The sequence below is a fragment of the Copadichromis virginalis genome, linkage group LG16, assembly GCF_057382275.1.
Source record: "Copadichromis virginalis isolate Kocher_CV1m ecotype Utaka linkage group LG16, C_Virginalis_male_GT1.1, whole genome shotgun sequence".
NCBI classification, from domain to species: domain Eukaryota; kingdom Metazoa; phylum Chordata; class Actinopteri; order Cichliformes; family Cichlidae; genus Copadichromis; species Copadichromis virginalis.
The window spans coordinates 4,467,216-4,489,559 of NC_140633.1; the positions used below are offsets into that span (position 1 = coordinate 4,467,216).

The 22,344-nt window shown below is 43.8% G+C and overlaps 1 protein-coding gene across 2 annotated transcripts in view; it reads left to right on the plus strand.

Moving 5' to 3' along the window:
* Positions 1 to 16,255, plus strand: part of kalrna (kalirin RhoGEF kinase a) — a 146,774-nt gene extending 130,519 nt beyond the window's left edge. For both annotated transcript variants that reach the window (XM_085434963.1, XM_085434964.1), the window contains 12 exons: positions 1,671 to 1,833; positions 8,935 to 8,997; positions 9,212 to 9,239; positions 9,673 to 9,835; positions 10,726 to 10,847; positions 10,931 to 11,062; positions 11,139 to 11,300; positions 11,882 to 11,960; positions 12,043 to 12,094; positions 12,506 to 12,654; positions 13,039 to 13,177; positions 13,272 to 16,255. In XM_085434963.1, the coding sequence (XP_085291089.1) occupies positions 1,671 to 1,833; positions 8,935 to 8,997; positions 9,212 to 9,239; positions 9,673 to 9,835; positions 10,726 to 10,847; positions 10,931 to 11,062; positions 11,139 to 11,300; positions 11,882 to 11,960; positions 12,043 to 12,094; positions 12,506 to 12,654; positions 13,039 to 13,177; positions 13,272 to 13,820 (1,801 nt within the window). In that variant the 3' untranslated portion in view covers positions 13,821 to 16,255. The remainder of the gene's footprint in view (positions 1 to 1,670; positions 1,834 to 8,934; positions 8,998 to 9,211; positions 9,240 to 9,672; positions 9,836 to 10,725; positions 10,848 to 10,930; positions 11,063 to 11,138; positions 11,301 to 11,881; positions 11,961 to 12,042; positions 12,095 to 12,505; positions 12,655 to 13,038; positions 13,178 to 13,271) is intronic.
* Positions 16,256 to 22,344: the final 6,089 nt, after the last annotated feature.

The following is a 22,344-nucleotide window of genomic DNA, read 5'->3' on the forward strand; positions in this document are numbered from 1 at the left end:
ACTCTTGGTAGTCTATTAATAATACTGATTTTAAATTTGTTAAATAAACCTTTTGGACTTGAGCACGAGTTAACAAAGCGGTGTCAAGGTGAAGATGTTTTATTTGACATTTGGCTGATGATGGGTGACGGTTTGTAGTAGTTTTTAATATTTGTAAATAAACCACAACAGCAAATGTGAACCCGAGTGTCTGCCTGCATGTGTGTTGCACTGTTATACCATTTTAGAAGTAAAGCTCTCTTAAAATGAGCCAAACATCATCACAGAGACACGTTTTTGTGACAAAAATAAATGTAACTATCAACAGATATTAGCAGAACGTGAAGAAGTAACGACGGCGATCTCATATCCACACCTGAAGCTGAAATACATACATAGAAATACTACTGTACAGAATACCACTTTGAGTCCAACCTGAGACGTGTCAGCATTGTTTAGGTTGGTGTACAGGAGAGAAAGAAGTTCATGGACACAGAAATATCAGACTAGTTCAAAGTTGTCATCCAAGCAGACTTTGTGCTGATTCCAGCTCTGCTTATTGGGAAGTTTCTAGATGAAAGATTTCTGTCAAGGTTTTAATGCCAAGAACCAAAAATCCCCACAGCCACACTGTAGATTCAGGTATATAAACCCTTTACAGCGTTTTGTTCCTGTTTGGTTAATTTCAGCTTTTTGTGTATGTTGTTACATTTGATTTGTTTCGTTTCAGTTTTCACTAACCTCACGGTTTGACACTCCACAGAAGCTACAAACTCTAAACTTAAGTGGTTTAAACTTCAGAGCTTTGAATAAATGTAGCAGCATTTGGTAACTGAACAAACTGTAAAGCCTTTAAAATCTTCTCAGAGAATAACTGTGGTTTATTCTCAGCTGCTTTTTCGCCTTGATGTGTTTTTAGGAGTTGAGCTAACTTTGCACTGGAATAAATCAAAATGACTAACACAAGGTTAGAGGTGAACAAAAGAGATTTATGTAACTTTCCTTTTTAAGCTGCATCGCATCGACGTGGACGGGAAGTCCTACTAATCATAACTATGTATTTAAAGTTTACAGGAACTATAAAAGATTGAATTTAACAAATTAAAAACATCATTGCACTAATTCTTGTACATAGAAGTCCAGCTGTGTCAATAAAGTCCGAACTCTCTGTCATCTGCTCTAATGTTCGTCTTCATGAACCAGAAGAGTCTGGCTGCAGATTCAGGCACTGGTCCTGTCTGGATTTTCTCAGACTCGAGGTGTACAGCCATTCTTTCTGTTGAAAAGTGTTTTTTGTTTGTTTTGGTTATTGCAGTAGCCTACATTGTCTTGTTTGTAGAGAATGTATTTTTGCTTTGTTGGAGGCTAACATCCAGAAGAGCAGTTTTGGGATGCTTCGGGTACTTCCTAAAAGATTTCCAAATGTATGTAAACATCTTTCAGTCTTACAATAACTCATAAACTGAAAACAACAAGTCCAAGATGACAAAAGTTCAAACCCCAATAGATAATTTATCGATACTATTGTGGTCTTGTCTGTATCTATTCACCTTATGAAGCATTACGTCATGTCATAAGCTGTCACCATAGCAACCTGACAGGTACGTTGCTGCTGCAGCCAGACTCAGCTGGACACCTCTGAGCTTCACTTTGATTGGCTGGTTGATGTTTGTTGTTCCCATACTGTACAGGAAGTCTCTGTCGTGGAACACACTGCGTGCCAGGAAGCGCGCTGAAGACAAGGATGCCTTCTCAGTAGGGGTCAAAGGTCAGGAGAATGGCCTTCTCCGTAAGCCCAAAGAAATCACTCCTCCTACCCCGTTCGCCTCGTCCGACCCTGTGGTGAAAGGCAAAGTGAGTAAAGCAGGCCGACGGTGCGCACTGGTGATGTTATGTGTGTGCCAAAACCCCTCGCCTCCACCGCCCCACTCGGTTTATGTTCTTTGTCCTAACCTCAGTATGTGTGCGTGTGTGCAGACACCTGTAGACACACACACAGGTGGATGTGTCTCAGTGGGACTCCAGGAGTGGTTCTCAACCTGCATGACGCATGAATTCAGACTGATCGGTTTTATTTCTTGGATCACGTCTGTCCTACGGGACCACGATTTCTCTATTAAAAACCCTTACTGGCTGCAGCTGATGGCGTTACAGAGTAGCACAATTACTGCCATCGACAAAATCTCGAGCATTGCATTGTGGGAGAGACTGACTGGGATATTTTGTGGAATCTTTGGAACAAATGATTGACTCAGAATTCAGTCAAAAGACCAGGAGTGACATACTGTTAAAGATTTTCTTGGAGTGGTAACTGGATATGCAGGAAGCCAAACATACATCACAGGTAAACTGTCAGTCATTTGCAGTATTGAAGAGTTATAAAGAGCTCTATATATAATATATATAACTATATAGATATTTAGAGCTTTAGCATATTCTGCTCTGCACATTAGCATGTTCATTTATGCTACATTACCCAGTATTAGCTTCTAAAAGTTGCTTTAATTCAAAGATTTTTCCCCCAAATTTTGTATTAACTGTTGAGGAATGGCAGCAGGTGTTATACATAATCATCCATTCAGAGGCTCAAAACTCGTTGGTTAGTTTGAACTGCCAGCAGTTTCATGGCCTTTTGAGGTCTGCAGCCTCTTTATTTTGTAACAAATGAAACTTGAGCTTTTCACTGTGAAAGAGGAAGTTATCATTAGGCTGAAAAACTAGACATTTTAAATATAATATAGACATAAAGTATTCAGAATGAGCTCAAACATGTGTAGCAGTAATGTTAATCTTTTAAACACTGATGTGTTGTAAGGTCTTTGTTTCCTAAAGGAATGGTTTGAAAAATAGGATAGAATAGAATAGAATACAACTTTATTGTCATTGCACATGCACAGGTACAGGGCAACGAAATGCAGTTTGCATCCATCCAGAAGTGCTTAGTGATATAGATATATTACAATATATATTAGCAATAATATAGATATGTGAGTATATTACAGAAATGGGTCTATTATGGTATGTTATAATGTACACGGTATGAAGTATGTTGTGAATATTCTATAACTATAAGTATGTACAGGCTGTAGTGAGTACAAGCTATGTACAGGATATGAACAGGATATAAATATGAAAAACTATACAGAATATGAAATAAATAACTTTACAGAATCTGAGATATACAGCTATACAGAAATGGGAACTATGCAAGTTGTAAACAGTTGTAGGGTTAAAAATTATCGTATGTACAGAATGATTATTTACACAGAGCTAAACAGTAGTGCAGTTAAGATAAGTGAGGGTGTGGATAATTTCTACAGAGGCTATATAAAGTGCTGGTGGTTGTGAGTGGTGGTTCAGTCCATGTTATTATTGTGTTTGAGGGTACAGTTGTCCATTGTGGGTGTGTGTATGTTCAGTCCATGAGTTAACGTGGGTCAGATGTCAGGAGGCAGAGTTCAGGAGTCTGACAGCTGTGGGGAAGAAGCTGTTCCGGTACCTGGTGGTCTTAGTCCGGAGGCTCCTGTAGCGCCTCCCAGAGGGCAGGAGGGTGAAGAGTCCATGTGATGGGTGACTGGGGTCTCTGATGATTTTCCCAGCCCTTTTCAGACACCGCTTCCTGTAGATGTCTTTTATGGCAGGAAGTGGTGCTCCGGCGATGCGCTGGGCAGTTTTCACGACCCTCTGCAACGCCTTCCGGTCCGAGGCAGAGCAGTTCCCGTACCAGACTGTTATACAGTTGGTCAGGATGCTCTCGATGGTGCAACGATAGAAGTTCACCAGGATGTCTGAGGACAGGTGGTTCTTCCTCAGAGTCCTCAAGAAGAAGAGGCGCCGGTGAGCCTTCTTGACCAGCTTGGAGCAGTTGGTCGTCCAGGTGAGATCCTCGGAGATGTGGACTCCCAGGAACTTGAAGCTGCTCACACGCTCCACAGCCGTCCCCTTAATGTGGATGGGTGGATGTGGGTCAGCATTCCTCCTGTAGTCCACGATGAGCTCCTTGGTCTTCTCGGTGTTAAGCAGAAAAATACTTCCACGACTTATTTTTTCAGCTAATAATAAATATTTTTCTGGTTATATATTTATTTCTTTAACAATAAACGTAATGATATTTCACAAATCTCCTGTCAGGAAGGAGTGCAGAAAGGTAAGACTGCCCATGTGGAGTACAGATCCAGTTTATCTTGCTAACAAGCGGAGGACGATGTCTTTGCTTGTGTGTGTGGCTCGTTTCCATCTGCACTCCACTGCCCAGAGCAGTGTGTCCACCTCCGTACTCGACCGTGGGGATGTTGTTACTTGGTTCATATTAAGGATTTCTCTTCATTGAAAATTCTGAGTTGTAGGGGATCAATTACTTATTTCAGTCAGTTACAGATCAATTTATGACTTTCATGTGTTTTTCTGGAATTTTGGTTGATATTCTCTCTCCATTAAAATGAAACTACCATTTAAATTAGAAACCATCCGTTTCTTTGGGAGCAATCTTGCAAAGAAATTCAGCATCATTATTTTCCCCTTTGTAATATCTACTTAGACCTTGTTGAAGTCAGTTGGCTAAATCCAAAAAGAGCAGTGAATTTTAGCTGGTCACAGCCTTTATACAAAATATACTTGTGCTCACATTAGAAATTAGTCTGACTTATTTGTTTTCCGCACATGCAACCACTACAGCTGCTCTTACAGTCTCTATGCCTATCAAATCCCACTTTAACCCATATGCACATACTGCCAGAAGTATTCACTCACTCATCCAAATCATGAATTCCAGGTGTTCCAATCACTGCCATGGCTACAGGTGTATGAAATCAAGCACCTAGGAATGTAGACTTTGTAAAAGAATGATCCGCTCTGTAAGTTTCAGTGTGCTACAGTGATAGGACACCACCTGTGCAAGAAGTCCAGTCGTGAAATGCTGAGGCACATAGTGTGCCAAGGTCACCACCTTTGGGAAGATGAGGAATAGCTCATGATTTGAAGTATATCACATCCTCTGCCATGGTACGGGCAATCTTATGGCATGGACAAGTGAAACCAGGTTACCACTGTTAAATAATGATGTGCTTGCTCATTGAAGTGGCATGATGAAATCTGAAGTGTACAGGGCAATACTCACACAGTGTGACTGACTCAAAGCATACTGCAAAAGCAAACCAAGTTTCTAATTGCACTGAAATTACCTTTAATCGCCAACCCAACCAGATGTTTTTCATTTTACTGAAGGCGAAACTGAAGACAAAGAAATCCACAATCAAACAGCAACTGCACTAAACACATAGCAGAGCATCTCAAGAGAGGAAACAGCGTTTGGTGATGTCCAAAAACAATTCTTATATGATTCATTTGGCAACTTAATTTTAAGCTTCTATTTTTTTAATTCCTGGTTTTAGCACAATTGGATACGTCATGTGACACTTTGTGTTGCATTTAATGCTCCTCATTCATTTTAAAAAGCTGATCTCCAGTGAACAGTGAAAAAACTGCGTCTCCAATCAGTGAACAGCTGCAGTTGATCTTGTTGGCTGTGGCTGGATGTAGGCTGTGGCTGGATATAGACTTCAGCTGTGGTTCAGTGTGTGGTGCTGTGAATACTGTATGTCTATGCAAGACTGTTGGAAGATGCAGTGATTTTATGAAAGAATTTTTCTTATTAACATAGTATAATCAAAACGGAGCTGTTGCATGTATATGTATTACAACCATGCAACTTATGCTGCAGCAATAAGAATAATAGCACAGCCAAAGTCTTGAGTAATCATCAGCCACAGGCTGCAGTCATAATCACAGATGCAATCTCTTTTTGAGAGACTTAACATATCAGATATACATTGTCCTTTTGTATATATATCTAGCGTTATAATAATCTTATGAAGACAGATACTCTAGGATCCATCCATCGATCTTCTTCCGCTTATCTGAAGCTGGGTCGTGGAGGCAGCAGCCTAAGCAGAGAAGCCCAGGACTCCTCCTCCCCATCCACCTCCTCTAGCTTGTCCAGGGGAACACCAAGGCCTTCCCAGGCCAGCCGAGAGATATAATCTCTCCAGCGTGTCCTGGTTCTGCCCTGGGGGGGCCGCCTGCTGGTGGGGCATGCCCAGAACACCTCGCCCAGGAGGCGCCCAGGAGGCATCCATGTCAGATGCCCGAACCACCTCAGCTGGCTCCTTTCAATGTTGAACACCTCCTGGATGGCCGAACTCCTCACCCTATCAGTAAGGGAGAGGCCATCCACCCTACGGAGGAAGCTCATTACTGCCACTTTTCTCCGCGATCATATTCTTTTGGTCACTACGCACAGCTCGTGACCATAGGGTGAGGGTAGGGACATAGATCGACCGGTAAATTGAGAGCTTCGCTTTTTTCTGCATCACTGTAGCCACAGCACTAATCACCACCCTGTTGATCTCCCTTCTCCCGTCACTCATAAGCAAGACCCCGAGATACTTAAACTCCTCCACTCAGGGTAGGAGCTCTTCCCTGACCAGGAGTGGGCACTCCACCCTTTTCCAGCTTAGGACCATGGCCTCACACTTGGAGGTGCTGGTTCTCATTCCCACCGCTTCAGATTCGCCTGTGAACCATTCAAGTGCAAGTTGGAGGCCATCACCCAATGAAGCCAACAGAACCACATCATCTGTGAAAAGCAGAAATGAGATTCTCAGACGACCCAAATGAAAGCCCTCCGCCACTTGGCTCCACCTAGAAATTCTGTCCATAAAGATTACGAACAGAATCTGTGACAATGGGCAGAGTCTATCACTCACCGGAAACGATTACTTATTGCTTATGGCTATGCGGACCAAGCTCTTGCAACGGCTGTTTAAGGATCAAATGGCCTGTAGCAATGGGTCAGACACCCCATACTCCCGTAGCACCTCCCATAGCACACTCTGAGGGACACGGTTGAGTTCCTTCTCCAAGTCCACAAAGCACATTTAGACTGGTTGGGCAAACTCCCATGCACCCTCAAATATCATTGAGTGGGTAAAGAGCTGGTCCAGTGTTCCACAACCAAGACGAAAACTGCATTGTTCCTCCTGTATCCGAGGTTTGACTAATGGATGAACTTTCTTTTCCAACACCTGGCATAGACTTTCCCAGCAAAGCTGAGTGTGTGTGATCCTCCTATAGTTGAAACACAACCTTCTTAAAGATGGGAACCACCACCCTGGTCTGCAAATCCAGAGGTACCGCCCCTGATTTTCACGCAGCATTGTAGAGGATTGTCAATCAAGACAGCCCTATAACATTCAGAGCCTTCAGGAATTCAGGGCGAACCTCATCCCTCAGGGGCCCTGCCACCAAGGAGCCTCAGTGACCTCACCTGCGGAGAAAGAAGCCTTGTCCCCAGAGTCTGCTTCCTCCACGGAAGACATGCCAGTGGGATAAAGAAGATCCTCGAAGTATTCCAGCCGCCCGACAATGTTCTCAGTTGAAGTCAGCAGCGCTCCACCCGCACTATACACAGTGCAGGTAGAGCACCACTTTCCCCTCCTGAGTCGCCTGGCCATTTGCCATAATCTCTTTGAGGCCATCCGCATGTCTTTTTCCACGGCATCTCCGAACTCCTCCCACACCCAAATTTTTGCTTCAGCTACTGCCCAAGCCATGTTCCGCTTGGCCTGTTGGTACCTATCAGCTGCCTCCGAAGTCCCACGGGCTAACCAAGCCCGACAGGACGTCCTAGTGCCATATATACTTATAGACACCCTTAAGTTCAGACATGGTGTTCATTATTGACAAACAACAACAAAATGCTGCTCGGGTTCAGATCTCACTGTTGTTGCCCACATGAACGTTGAAGTTTCCCAGTAGTACAGCAAAGTCCACAGGTGGAGCATCCTTGAGCACGCTGCCCAGGGACTCCAAGAAGGCTGGGTGCTCTGAACCGTCGTCCAGCGCATAAGCACAGACGACAGTCAGGACACATTCTCCGACCCAAAGGTGCAGGGAACAAACCCTCTCGTCCACCAAGAGAAACACCATAGTACAGGCAGCAAGCCAAAGGGGATACTAGGATACTCACCCAGCATCTTTCACCAAGGGCAACTCATGACTGAGACAGAGTCCAGCCCTTCTCCAGGAGACTAGTTCCAAGCCGTGCGTTGAGGTGAGCCTGACTATACCTAGCCAGTACCGCTCAACCTTACGCACTAACTCAGGCTCCTTCCCCGCCAGTGACATTCTCCTAATTGCTAGTCTTGGTAGCCAGGGATCGGTCCGCCAGGGCCTCCACTTATTGAACCTGACCTTCCTGTGGGTGGTGGGCCTACAGGAGGATGGGCCCGTGTCCCTCTCAGGCTGTGGCCAGTCGGGCCCCATGTACTAATGCATGACCCAGTTTGCCAGTTTGCCATTGGAGACCCTAATAGGAGGCAAAGCCTCCCGAGAACATAGCCTCTAGAATCCCTGGGACACGCACACCCCTCCACCACGATAAGGTAGCGAATCATTCTAAGAGTCGTACTGCACTCCCCAACCAAAGATTTTGGCTTATCGCAGGTTTAACAGTTTGAACATTTTCTGGTGATAAGGTTAGATTTACAGTCTTAAAGGACTGATTAGTAGCCTCAAAACTTCTAATTATCACTTAATGGAAAGACAAATGGTGGCAGTTTTACAGTGTGTCAGAAAAATCCAAAAGGACTCTCAGGTGAGTAGGATCTGAAGTGTCCACTGTAGCCACTGTTTTGCTCTCATTTTTTTCTCATATTCTCAGAATCTTTCCTTTGTTCTCTTTCATCTCTTTTCATATTTGACATCATTTTTTCTGTTTTGGTTCTGCTCAACTTCGTCTGCATCTGTCCCCTCTCGTACTCTTTCCTCCTGTCGTTCCCGTTTTCCTTGTTTTTGTACGTTTCACCTTTTTTATGTCCCATCTCCATTCTCTTACCTTTGACTTTTATGTGCCTCCATTCCCCTTTTATTCTTTTCCCTTGTTTCTTCCTCCACCAGGAGGTCCAAACTTCAGATGATTCAGATTGTGGTGATGACATTGACCCAAAGACGGGCATGGAGGTACCAGCTGTTCATTTTCATTGAAAAGATCTCTGACTCGGTGTTGAATACTTTTCTATTGAATTATTATATCAGCATTAGACAAACACTGTGTTGGAGACAAATGTGAGAGAATTTAAGAAGTTTAAAATCTGGAACTATTATGTATAAATTCATTTTATATAATACTGCTTCATATATGCTGAAAACTAATCCACATCTAATTATTTTCCAGCTTCTGAACCCAAACTTCATCCAGGAAGGTGAGACATACATAAGGCAGTTAATGCAAATTACATTTATTTATTCATTGAATAAGTTGTGTGACAAAGCCAAGAGGCTTCCAAATGCTTTTCACTACCACGGGAGTACAAGAAGCCCCAACTCCTATGTCAGTCTGGAACAGCAGCAAACCTGGTAATAAATGATGTGCTAGAATCAGCCTGATTATTCTGATCTGAATCGAGTGATTTGGCAAAACTGGTCATTATTTATGCTAATGCAGTATAACAGCAATGCAACAATTCCTTCTGAATACATGAGAGAGGTTTGAACTGTTCCCAAAAACTACAGAACTGAGCTGAGAATGCTTGAGGTCACACATGCCTTCGCTCAGAAACAACAACGTGATAAACTGTGGACATTTTAACTAAGAGCTGAGGGGAACGTGGTTTGTGATGCGTTTTCTGTGTGCAGTGGCTCCAGAGTTCTTGGTCCCACTGTCAGATGTGGTATGTGCATTCGGAGAGACCGTAGTCCTCTGCTGTAAAGTCTCAGGACGGCCTAAACCTTCAGTCACTCTGAAGGGCCCCGACCAGAATCCAGTGACCAACAACAGCCGCTTCACCATAGACATCAGGTAACAAAGAGACCACGAGGAACACCAGATGTGTCCATGAAGGCTTTCCAGAGGACCATTTCAATGCTGCATTCAGATTCTTGTTTTTCCTCACCTGCTTCTCCTTCAGTGTTTTGACTTTTAAACATACAGTGGTGTAAAAGTGTTCACCCCCTTCCTGATTTCTATGCGTTTCCGATCATCAACCAGATTTAAATATCAGACAAAACTCACACAAGTAAAAACAAAATGCAGTTTCTAAATGAAGGTGTTTATTAAGGGAAAAAGACTAAACCCTCATGGCCATGTGTGAAAAACCTAGTAACTAAGCAGCAACAACTACAATCAACTGAACGTTTGGCAGTGAGTCTTTTGCATCGTGTTGGAGGAATTTTGGCCCACTGATGCTTGTAGAATAATTGTAATTGAGCCATCGGAGGGTTTTCAAGCACGAACAGCCTCATGCCACAGCTCCTCAGTCAGATTCAGATCAGGACTTTGGCTAGGCCACTCCAAAGTCTTCATTTTGCTTTTCTTAAGCCATTCAGAGGTGGACTTGCTGCTTTGGATCACCGTCCTGCTGCAGAACTCAAGGGCACTTCACCTAGAGGTCACAAAGAGGTGGCCAGATGTTCTCCTTCAGACAGCAGAAGTCATGGTTCCATTTTCCACAGCAGCAAAACAGCCACAGACAATTACACTCCCACTACCATGGTTTACTGTTGGTACGATGTTCCTTTTCAGAAATGCTGTGTTACTTTTACGCCAGATGTGATCGGATGCCAATTATTTTTTCACACAGGAAATCAGGAAGGGGGCAAACACGTCTTCACACCACTATAAGTAGTACCCTCTATGAGTGCAGCCTTTTGATCTTTCCTCCTCTCTCCATACTCCTACGCACTGTGCAGGGATACAGGTGACATCTTGTTGAAAGTCTGTAATCTGATGCCTCAGGATACAGGAATCTACACCTGTGTTGCTGTTAATGACCACGGCACTGCATCCTCCTCTGCCTCCATCAAAGTCCAAGGTGTTGCACTTTGATTAACACTGAGGACCATTTGAGACGGTTACTGTTGATTTGGGGTTGACTATTTTTGTCTTGGCTTGCAGGTATCCCAGCAGCCCCAGTGAGACCTGTGGCTCAGGAGGCCAGCAGCACAGCGGTGATGATCCACTGGCTGCCCCCACCTTCATCTGCCCACTGTACTGTCAGCAGCTACACTGTGGAGTACAGACAGGAAGGTCTGTGTATTAGCCACTGGAATTGTTCTGTAGTGATGTTCAAACAGACTGACCTTTCCTCCTCTTTCACTCACAGACTCGTTCCTGTGGCAGCAGGTGGCCAGCAGCAGGGAGGAATGTGTGCAGATCGACTCTCTGATCCCCGGAGGTCACTATCAGTTCAGAGTTCGGGCCTCCAACCGCTGGGGTGTCGGCCCACCATCGGAGCCCTCAAATATGGTCACACTAGCCAGCAGCAGTAAGTCGCACGTGCTCTTAACAAAGAAAAGTAAATGCATGAGGATGCATTCAAGGATACCAAAAGGTATCCTTGAATGCATCCTAGACCTGAAGGTGAACAGTTTTAAAATCTCAAAGATTTGAAATTGAATTTGCCATCAGCTGGTGAGAGTATGACACACTCCACCCCTGGAAATATATCACAGTAGAGAGGAGTAAATGAAGAAGGTTGTTTGCTGGAGAGTGGGCAGGCAGGTGAGCCTCGGGTAAGTCCTGATTCCACAGACTCATAAAGCCTGAGCGCTGATCTGGCTGTGAGCTTTTCAGTCCAGAAAGGGAAGTAGGGGAGAACAGGCGAGGCACGCTGGAGCCGATTCACCACCATGTGGAAAATAACTGCTACAGCTTGTCCTTATTACACAGCACTGATGAGGCAATGAGCTGACCGGGCACCTCTGCCCATGGGCATAAACACCGGTAGATCAAGGCGAACCACCTCTCCACCTAAGAGTAAAGAAAGAGGAAATGAAAACAATTTCTCCACTAATGCTGACATGTTCAGGGGGAATTATCTTACTTATGTATTTGTTCTTTGTCCAGACTCTGGCTGTGATGGGACGGGCATTCATTGGAAGGAAAACTTTGAGTCAACCTTTACTGAGATCTGTGAGATTGGAAGGTAAAACGATTTCAGTCACAAATAACGTCTCTATCGAGCCAAAGCAGCCGGTTTTTAATGCAGTCTCACTTGCTTTGACCAGGGGACGGTTCTCAGTGGTACGGAAGTGTGTCAACAGGTCCACTAAGAAAGAGGTACTTGTTCCTTTTGTTTAACTTCTTAAAAATTAAACTTGATATTTTATCAGCTACTGTGAGATGCAGACACATTCAAGATGTAACCTGTTTTAATGATCGTATAGATAAACTTGATAATCTGTCTGTGTTTGCACAAACAAGCATTTTATTATCTGGCTGTAAATCCTTATAATCAGCTCTGCGCCACCTTGATGAAAAATCCACAATATGTCATCGTGCAGAGTGGTTTTGTCTCAAAACTTTAACTTCAGGCGGGGTGGCTGCAGCTCAGGAGGTAGAGCAACTAATCGCTTGTATGTTGGGCAAGATACTGAACCTCAAGTTGGATGGAACTAGTCAAATAGATGCACCTCGGCATAGAAAAAACTATATTGCACGTTTAAGTGTTTTGCCTTTGTTCTCCACTAGGTGGCAGTGAAGTTTGTGAGCAAGAAGATGCAGAAGAAGGAGCAAGTGGCTCATGAGGCAGACATTCTGCAATATGTCCAGAATCACCAGCTGGTGTCATTGTTGGACACCTACGAGTCTCCCTCCTGTCTGATGCTCGTCCTGGAGCTGTAAGTCCAGTGTTTGGCTGCTGCACGGTTTTTTTATCGTTGTGTTTTTGCTTGTTTTTCACAACAAGTAGAGTTTTCAGCTGCTTTTAGAGCCCGCGTGGTTTGGTATGAACCAAACTAGATGGCTGTTACTTTTTAATAGTTTTCTTTTCAACTTTGCTCTCTTTGAATGTTTTCATAATGTTTACACTTTGTCAGCACAACCAGGACGAGCAAAGCAGAACAGCTGCTCCATAATGTGAACGTGTGACATCACCCATTCACAGTGAATGAGTTACAAAGCCTGCAGTGCATATTCACAGCTGTGTGTAATAGCGGGTCTACTGAGCGATTCATTCAACCACACAGTGCAGAAATCGAAACTTGTCTGTGTTTCCATGTTAGACTGGAGGATGGCCGCTTGCTTGATTATCTGGTTGCCCACGATGAGCTGATGGAGGAGAAGGTGGCCTTCTTCATCAGAGAAACACTGGAGGCCCTGGAGCACCTTCATACCTGTAGAGTGGCACACCTAGACCTGAAGGTGACTGCAGGTTTTTGTCACATATGAAAAGAAAAATATTGACAATTGTTGTTTGCTCACCTGTGTCTAAGTCATAACTCTGTTTTTGCTGTAGCCCGAGAACATCATGGTCAACCTCCATTCTCCCATGCCCAGTATTAAGTTAATCGATTTTGGCGATGCTGTCCAGTTGTCTGCCCACCGCCGATACGTCCACCTCTTGCTCGGGAATCCAGAGTTCGCTGCGCCTGAGCTGATCCGTGGCGCTCCAGTCTCCGTGGCCACAGACATGTGGAGCTTGGGTGTTCTGGCTTATGTCATGCTTAGTGGCGTTTCTCCGTTTCTGGACGAGTCACCGGAGGAAACCTGCATCAACATCTGCCGCCTAGACTTCTGCTTCCCAGATGAATACTTCTGCAATGTGAGCCAGGTGGCGAGGGATTTTGTGTCATCATTACTGCAGCAGGATCCCAGGAAGCGGCCGAGTGCTACTTCCTGTCTCCAACATCTGTGGGTGGGTCGTGGAGGTGGGGAGTACTCCAAGACACCACTGGACACGGCACGGTTGGCCACATTTATCGATCGAAGGAGACAACTGCACGACGTTCGGCCCATTATGAACGTGAAAGGGCTGGTGAGCAGCGGCATGGGAAACACACTGTGACGGGATCTGAACTCCCACAGGAGCGTTTGATCGTCTGTCTGTCAGTGTGTGCGTGGGACAGATGTTTGGTGCTGAATCCTTCCTGTGGTGCAAAATGGAAACTCTTGCTACTGCAGGACCACGATCAGTCCCCTGTAGACCAAAACCTTAACCCCAGAATATTTATTTATTCTATTACCTTGTTATTTGTTCATTTACCGATTTCAGCAATGACACATGAAGCGGGTCAGGTAAACTGCCAAAACACCACAAGAACCCAAAGAAGTCAGCTGGACTAAGGTGGAACTGGATGTGTTGGCTCCAGTTTACCGTCATGTAACTAACTGTTGGGCCTTTGCAGAGGCCTCTCGCTGAGCTGAGGACTCGTGCAGTTGATCTCAGGCTCTGGGGCAGTGCTGCCTGTCGCTTAATAGAGGGTCCTGCACAAAGTGCTGTTTGAACTGCAGGTAGTTGGACAGTTGCAGGAACACCGTGATGAGCCTGTTTCTAGTATATTTGTAATCATTTCCTTTCAAGGACAGTGTCAGCACAGTGTCCTAAAAATTATATTTGCATATCGATAAACTTCAGCTACACTTTTGAAGGGAAATATATTTCCCCACAGTTTACTCGAATATGCTGGTATTCAAAATATCTTCTTCCTCTTCTCCAGTTTCTTTGTCACTTCTCTTTCCCCTGTTTTTACTCCTTTCAGGCAACAGATTACAGATTACTACAGAGGTGGGAAATAACAAATACTCTGTTACAGTACTTAAGTAGGATTTTCAGGTATCTGTATTTACTCCCTACATTTTCATAAAAGGCTCATTACTTTAGCTTTGACACATTTAAGGGGTAATATTATTATCATTTCACATCACTGCAGGCCCTCTGGAACAGATTTGAACCTAAATGTTGAGGACAGTAACATCGACGACAATCCTGTTACGACAAGAGGCAAAAACATATCAGTTATACATCACACATACATTAATAGCTCTACTCGGGGGGTAAAGTGGACCGCAACAAAAAACATTTTTGGTGTAGATACCATGAGCTGCGATGCACTTCAGCATGTAGCTAGCACTACAGAAGAGGAAGTAACGATGTTTTAACTGGCAGATCATTTTAAATGTACCTTTAAACAACTCAACAAATATAAACACACAAAGTGTTTGTGTGCAGTGTGGACAGCAAGTACAGCTGCTTTGTTTCCCAGGGAGAGAAATGAATGCGTTCACTGAGACATGGAGAAATGTGAAAAAACTAGATTGGAAATTACATTTAAATGTAGTTTTGAGTTTTTGGATCCAGCCGTTTGTTTTCTCACACATCTGCAAAACAAATCAAAGGATTCTGACTTTGTGTGCATGAAAGAGCAGCTTAGTGCTGAGTCGGTTCATCTACAGCACTGTGCTTAAGTTTAAAGTAGTGCACGATGTTTGCCTGCTGCAGAGAACCTGTTGCGTTCATGCTCACTGTTACATCGGCTGATGCTGGTTGGACTCCCTCACTGACTTCCATCTTTGTGCTACAGAGGGAGTGTAAAACAGCCTTGTGAGTCTGTGTAATCTCTGCTTACATCTTGTTAATTCAGTTGGTTAAATTCACAAAGAGCGGTACATTTTAGAGCAGCAGCAACACAAGTCAGTCGATCACAGCCTGTAGACAAAATGTACACAATCAAAATGAATGGAGCTGATGTTGGTTTCCCCACACTCCAGCCGTACAACTGATCTGAGAGTTTCACACCTGCCAAATCCCACTTTAATCCCCGACTATGTTCTTGTACTATTTAGGTGTTTCAGCAGTCACGAGGCTCAGTTTACATTTCTGTGCATTTTCACTTTTACTTGAGTTAAGAAGTTTAATCAGCAGTTTTCAACACGAGTGTCCATCGTTCTCCTAAAGTGACGACTGTCTGTGGTTTTGCCACCTCTGCATATTTGATGACACAGTATTTGTGACTCACTCAAGCTAGAAACTGATAAAGTGTTACCGAAGCATCTGTAAGGATCTAAAACTTTAAGTATGGACGATGTTTCTTTGTTTTTCTAACATGACTTCATCACACATGCATCAGTATGTTGTGTGATGCTGTTATTTACATGGAAAAGTCTCTCCGCAAAGAAAAACGATGCGTAGAATTATAATTTATGGAGAAACTGTTACCTGTAGCTGTCGTATAGGCCACATGAATAAGGACTGCACTTTTCTATGATCTACCTTTAATTTATTAAATGTTTATTTATTTCAGGACTGAACTAAGGGTGGTGTAATATTTGCTCTGGGGACCTAGAGCAGTCCGTTTACTCCACACATGGAGTTCAGAGGATGCCTAAACCTACTGAACTAAACGAGTGTGACTGTACAGCCGTGTAGCAGCAGACTCTGACTGAACTGTAGTGAATGTGCTGGACTGTCCTGAACCACAATAAACGGAGTTAAAATGCAAACATGTTGGCATTACTTCAAGGAAGATCAAACAGCGTCTGGATCGCCGCCTTCTGTGGTACATATGGACGATGTTAGCAGGATGCACCATGGACACAGTTTGCATCAGTGTTTACAGATTCTTTGTCCAAAAAGTAGGTAGTTTACAGACTAGTAAATACAAATCAGGAAAGACCTGCATGTAAATCACCAGTAATGGTTTAGAAATCAGGTTACAAAACTGTCTGTTTCTGTAAGTAAAGCCTGTGACATTTGGTGTGAAGGTGGGAAACTCCACCCTGAAGTCTGTTTTGTTGTATGTTTGTTTACCAGTCACTGTGGTGAATAACTGTAGTGGTTGGATCTCATTCATTCAGCTTGTAAATGTGCTCGTGCGGCTGCAGACCCTTTGGATGAAGTGGCCGCTGTTCCTGGGAGGCAGACGTTTACTGATGAATGTACTTTCTTGTGGAATGTGCTCTGTCGTCTGCTTTCACCCACTCGCCACACTCCCCGTTTTTCATCCTCAATCTTCCTCTAAGCATTTAGTGTCAAACAACAGCAAAGCTCATGTTCATGCTTGGATACTAAATGGTCCACAGGAAGGGAATTCGTCTTTAGAAGCAACTTTCATATCGGACGTCTGGTAAAATATTACCAAGTGTCTGTCACTGCAGCTGCAATCGATTCAGGTGTGTCCGAGTGCTGTTTTTCTTTTTTTACCACTCTCTCTTTCTAGTAGAGATTCTTGCTGTCTTATTGTGGACTTGTTGGTCTTGTTCATTATTTGAACTAAAAATAGCAGACTTCCCCAGTTTTTTCAACCTCTCATGCAAAATAAATCAATCAATAAAGAAAACCGTTTCAAGCTGTGTCTTTAGGAAAGGTGCTCGATGAGGTCACACAGACCGACTGGTCACACTCATTTTCCCGAGCGGCTGTTAGAGATGGCTGGCAGTTATTAAAGTTGGTCGCCACAGTCACCAGGTATTCCAGGTATTCCAGGTTTCCCAGGTATTCCAGGTATTCCAAATACAGCAGGCAACAATTCCGTAACCAAAATAAATGAATCCCACCTAAAAACCTTCGGATAGAAGACAGGTGGCCGCAGAAATACAAACAAGTTTAAAGCACTTTGAGGCAACTGCTGTTGTGATGAGGTGCTGCATAAATAAAACTGGATTCAGTTGACTTCATGACTGAGCCGGTGATGGTGAAGGCAAGAATAAACTAGCTGATGTTGCTCACCTGTTTCATGCCTGCTCTACGTATCCCAGCGTTGTTGTTAACATATGTCCAGTCCTGTACCCTCAGAACAGCGTTGTGTGCAATAATTGCAAAGATGAGATGATGGTGTAAAATAACTCGTGGCTGCACTGACATGTATGTACTGCTGTTCTAGTCTCGGTGACTTACTGGCTCTTTTTAAACCAACTCACATTTACCCATACTGTCTGTTAGCACTTACAAAGTTATTAACTAAGTTTGATAAATAATACAGTTTAATTAATTAAAAAAAGAAATGTAAACTCACCTAACCGTGGTGGAGGGGTGTGTGTGTTGTTTGGGTCCTTGATAGACTCTAGCAGGCAAACTGGTCCATGGTGAGAGGCCAGACACCCATACGGAGGGCAAAAAGTCAGGGGCCAAATGCCCAGGTTCACTGTGGCCCCACCCTGAAGGCAGGCATGAGGAGGGACTGGACCTCAGCCCATGCATGTGGGAGTAGTTTTGTCAGGCTTTTGACCGAGACTGCTTCAGGTCTGCTTCAAACTGATTCTGCCAAACTGTCAGGCGACTCGGGAGAGAAAGCCGTGCTCTACGCACACTTCTGACCTCAAAATTATCTCTAGTTTTTGCAGAGGATGTGATTCTGCTGGCTTCATTAGGCGGTGGCGTCCAGCTTGCACTGGAATGGTTCACAACCGAGTGTGAAGCAGTGAGAATAAATTTCACCTTCAAGCCTGAGGCCATGACTCTCAGCTGGTGAAGTGTCCACACTGGGTCACAGTTGCTAAACTGAGTTACTTAAACTGAGTTTAAGTATTTCCTTGTCTTTTTCATGAGTGAGGAGAGGAGAAGTGGGATGTTGGGACAGTGTCTGTAGTGATGCGAGGCGGGTCCAGATAGAGCTGAGCATTAAACCTGGGTGAGGCGTGTTTCAACCTAAGGAAGCCCCGGGGTAGACCCGTGCTGGAGAGATCATATCTGTGACCTGAGCAGAGGGAGGTCTGAGCTACACAGGCTACTGCACCCATGATTTGGCCCAAGATGGATGGATAGGTGTGTGTTTTGATTGACCAGAATCTGGGTTTAGGTCTTGCACATTTATAAACGGATCATTGGGAGAATAAAATAGCCAGAAGGCAAAAGAACAGATCAGGAACTCGTTAGGGTTATAAGTGCAATGTGCAAATGTTGGAACACTGTGCAAAATATGGAATCTGAACTGAATGCAATGATCTGTAAATCTCATGATCCAACGTCTCCTTCAAAATGGAGAATAAAAATGATATCCAATGATTAAACTGAGAAACTGTAGCAGTTTAAGGAAAAACTTAGGTCATTTTTAATTTGGTGGCACCAACATGTGTCAGAAAAGTTCAGACAGGTTCATGTTTACCGCTGTATGGCGTCCCCTCTTCTTTTAACAACGATCCATAAACGTCAGGGACCTGAGGAGACAAGCTGCTGGACTAGTGGAAGAGCAATGCTGTCTCACTCCTGGCTAATATAGGATTCTAGTTGCGTAACAGTCCTGGATCTTCTCTCTCTTACTTTTAAATTCACGATGTGGCAAATTAGTCTTCATTTGGTTAAAGGCCCCTTCTACAACAAATCCATGCTGTTGTAACAAATGCAGCATGCAGTTCAGCATGATCTTGGTTAAAGATTCACTGGAAAAGATATTGCCTGTATGGGAGCTTATGCTGGCCTTAAACCTGCACATACCTTTCAGCACTGATGGTGGCTTTCCAGATGTGCAAGCAGCCAGTTCCAGGTACGTTTGCACCTCTATGTCATCAGAGAGACAAGCTCTAAAACTGAGTGCTGGTAACAGGCAGCGAAGCTCCAGCACCTCATTGTTTTGGAGAACATGGTGTCCATATTTTTTCTGAAAACAATAAAATCAGATTTTAAATGGCTTTGGTCCAGGAATGACTGGTGTTTGTGGATTTAACCTGTGTTTGTGGGTGACAGAGGAAGCTATGTTCACACGTTTCTGGAAGTATTCCTGAGCCCATGCAGTGAATCGTGTGTCTGAGGGTCCAGACTCTGAGAATAATCTAAAAACAATAATGTATTGTAAATGATGAGTTATTCTTTTTAAATTTACACTGAGGAACATTAAATTTACTTAGTCTTCATGTAGTCGAGCACTCAGGGTGTTCTGAAGCCTAACCTGGCCTTAAAAACGTGATATGTTAGAAATTCTATATTTGAGCTCAGTGAGGTGTTTGTTTCGTGTTCCACGTGTTCAGTGATTCCTGTAAAGACGACCATTCTCTGCCGTGCCTGGACGGTTTGAAGTAAAAACCACAAACCCAGTATTTCATCATCTGTGTGGACTCAAATTGATACTCAGTTCACAGCCTGTAAACTTTATAATATAAACATATGTAAATATATAAATGAGACATATATTGAAAACATGACTGAATTTATCACTAACTAGACAATAATTAGCTGGCTTAGCATAGTTATTGCTAATGATTGTATTGAGTTATGAGTTCTGGCTAGCTTCCACAGCAAGCCTTTGGTCTTGTCTCTCGCCTCTCACCCACAGCCTCTCCACTGTCGCCAAATAGCTCGCTCATATGGGGTCGTCTGATTGTTGGGGTTTCTCTCTGTTACTGTGGAGAGCACCTTGATGTGACTACTGTTGAGATTTAACTCTTTATAAGTAAAATAAAATTGAATCAAAGTAAAAAACACACACATATAATTCTTTAACCAAAGGGGTGATTGAAAAGTCACTGATCTGGAAGTGCACCAACAGTCAACGGGTTCTTCAACCTTTCCAACTGTACCTGATGTGTACAGTAGCTCGGTGGTTTGTTGACATCAGTGCTCTCTCTTGATGAGGAGAAAAATAAACCAAATTTGAACTGAAACACTGCCAGTGAATCAAAATGTTTCCAGACTGCTGTGAATCATTAATCAGATCCATCCCAGCACCACTGGGATAATGGAAAAGGGAATTATGTGTGGACAGCTGCACTAACAATGAGCCCCAGAGCCAAACTCCAGGGCTCATGCAGTCCTATGAAGCCTCTGTTATAACTGACCGGTCCGTGCTGTATCCTGAGAGTGTTCATCAGAATCAGTGCTGATGCTTTCACTGTGGGAAGCAGCATATCTGAGTATAAAGTGCCTCTTCTTACTTCATCCTGCCTGCTGGTTTGTTACTCTTTACAAAGAAACAACCTGCTTATTTGTATGTTGGCCACTGATAAATTGTATATAATAAAAGTTTCAATTTATGGTTATATATAGTATATATCATATACTTGTCAGTCCAGCTGCGATAATGCTTTGTAAGACCAAGACTATTTCCATATTTTGAATGATATCTGCTTTACATTGTACAGTGCCTCATAATTCAATATTAAAGGTCTGGCAGCACGGTGGCACGGTGGTTAGCACTGTTGCCTCACAGCAAGAAGGTCCTGAGTTCAATTCCACCATCAGGCCGGGGTCTTTCTGTGTGGAGTTTGCATGTTCTCCCCGTGTTTGCGTGGGTTCTCTCCGGGTACTCCGGCTTCCTCCCACCGTCCAAAGACATGCAGCTTGTGGGGATAGGTTAATTGGATAATCCAAATTGCCACTAGGTGTGAATGGTTGTTTGTCCCTGTGTGTTGACCCTGCGACAGACTGGCGACCTGTCCAGGGTGTACCCCGCCTCTCGCCCTATGACAGCTGGGATAGGCTCCAGCGCCCCCCGCGACCCTGAAAAGGATAAGTGGAAGCGAATGGATGGAGGTCTGGACACACAGTGGACAGTTCGTGCATAGAGACAGACAACCATCCATTCTTCACCAATTATCAAACATCTCTTTGAGCAGTGGGAGGAAGCGCCTCGCAGTACCCAGAAGCACCTGCTGTTGGCACAAATGTTGGCCTAACTTTGTATGCTCTGTAACCTCCAACAGCAGTCAGATTGTCACAGTTTTCACGACAAATGCAATTAGAAAAAAAAAGAAACAGGACAACAGAAGTACGGAAAGATCCCAAGAGTGAGTTTGTTAGCGCTCAGAGAGACTTCACACACACATACACACCCACAATGTCACAGGTTAAAGCAGAATGCTGAATGAGCTGGACCTCTGTGTAACTTATCATCCCGGTGGCGCCAGTGTCCGCCTGTGTGTGAATGGGTGGATGACTGGATATGTAAAGCGCTTTGGGGTCCTTAGGGACTAGTAAAGCGCTATATAAATACAGGCCATTTTTTACCATTTATCATCTTGCTGCTGAAGAAATTAATTTTATACTGCAGGTAAATCAATGGCATGGTAAACAGAAAAGGAAAATATGGAGTTATAAATATTTGTGGACCCAATTTTCTTCTGTAACTTCATTTTGCATTTCAGGTGCAGCCCGATAAATAAAATACATGTCTTTAATTGACTTCTATACCCCAAGCTGGGCATAAAGCAATGATCATTTTGTTCAATAAACATTTATTTATGTAGCACCAAATCAAAATAACAGTCGCCTCAATGTGCTTTATATTGTAAGGTAAAGACTCTGCAATAACACAGAGAAAACGCCAAGAATCAGATGACCCCCTGTAAGCAAGCGCTTTGGTGACAGTGGGAAGGAAAAAGAAGACAGAACCAGCATTAGGGAGCGGTACCATCTGCTGCCACTGGTTGGACATGAGAGGAGGAAAGCAGGCACGCTGTGGAAGAGAGGTTATTGATAACTAATGATTAAATGCAGAGTGCTGCATGAACACACAGAGGGGGAAAAGCTGAAAGAAGAAACAGCCCCCAGCAGCCGACACCTACTGCAGCATAACTGAGCGAGGATTCAGGGTCACCTGATACATCCCTAACTATATGCTTAAAAGTCCTGGACCTGGGATATAGAGAATGTTTGGGGAGTG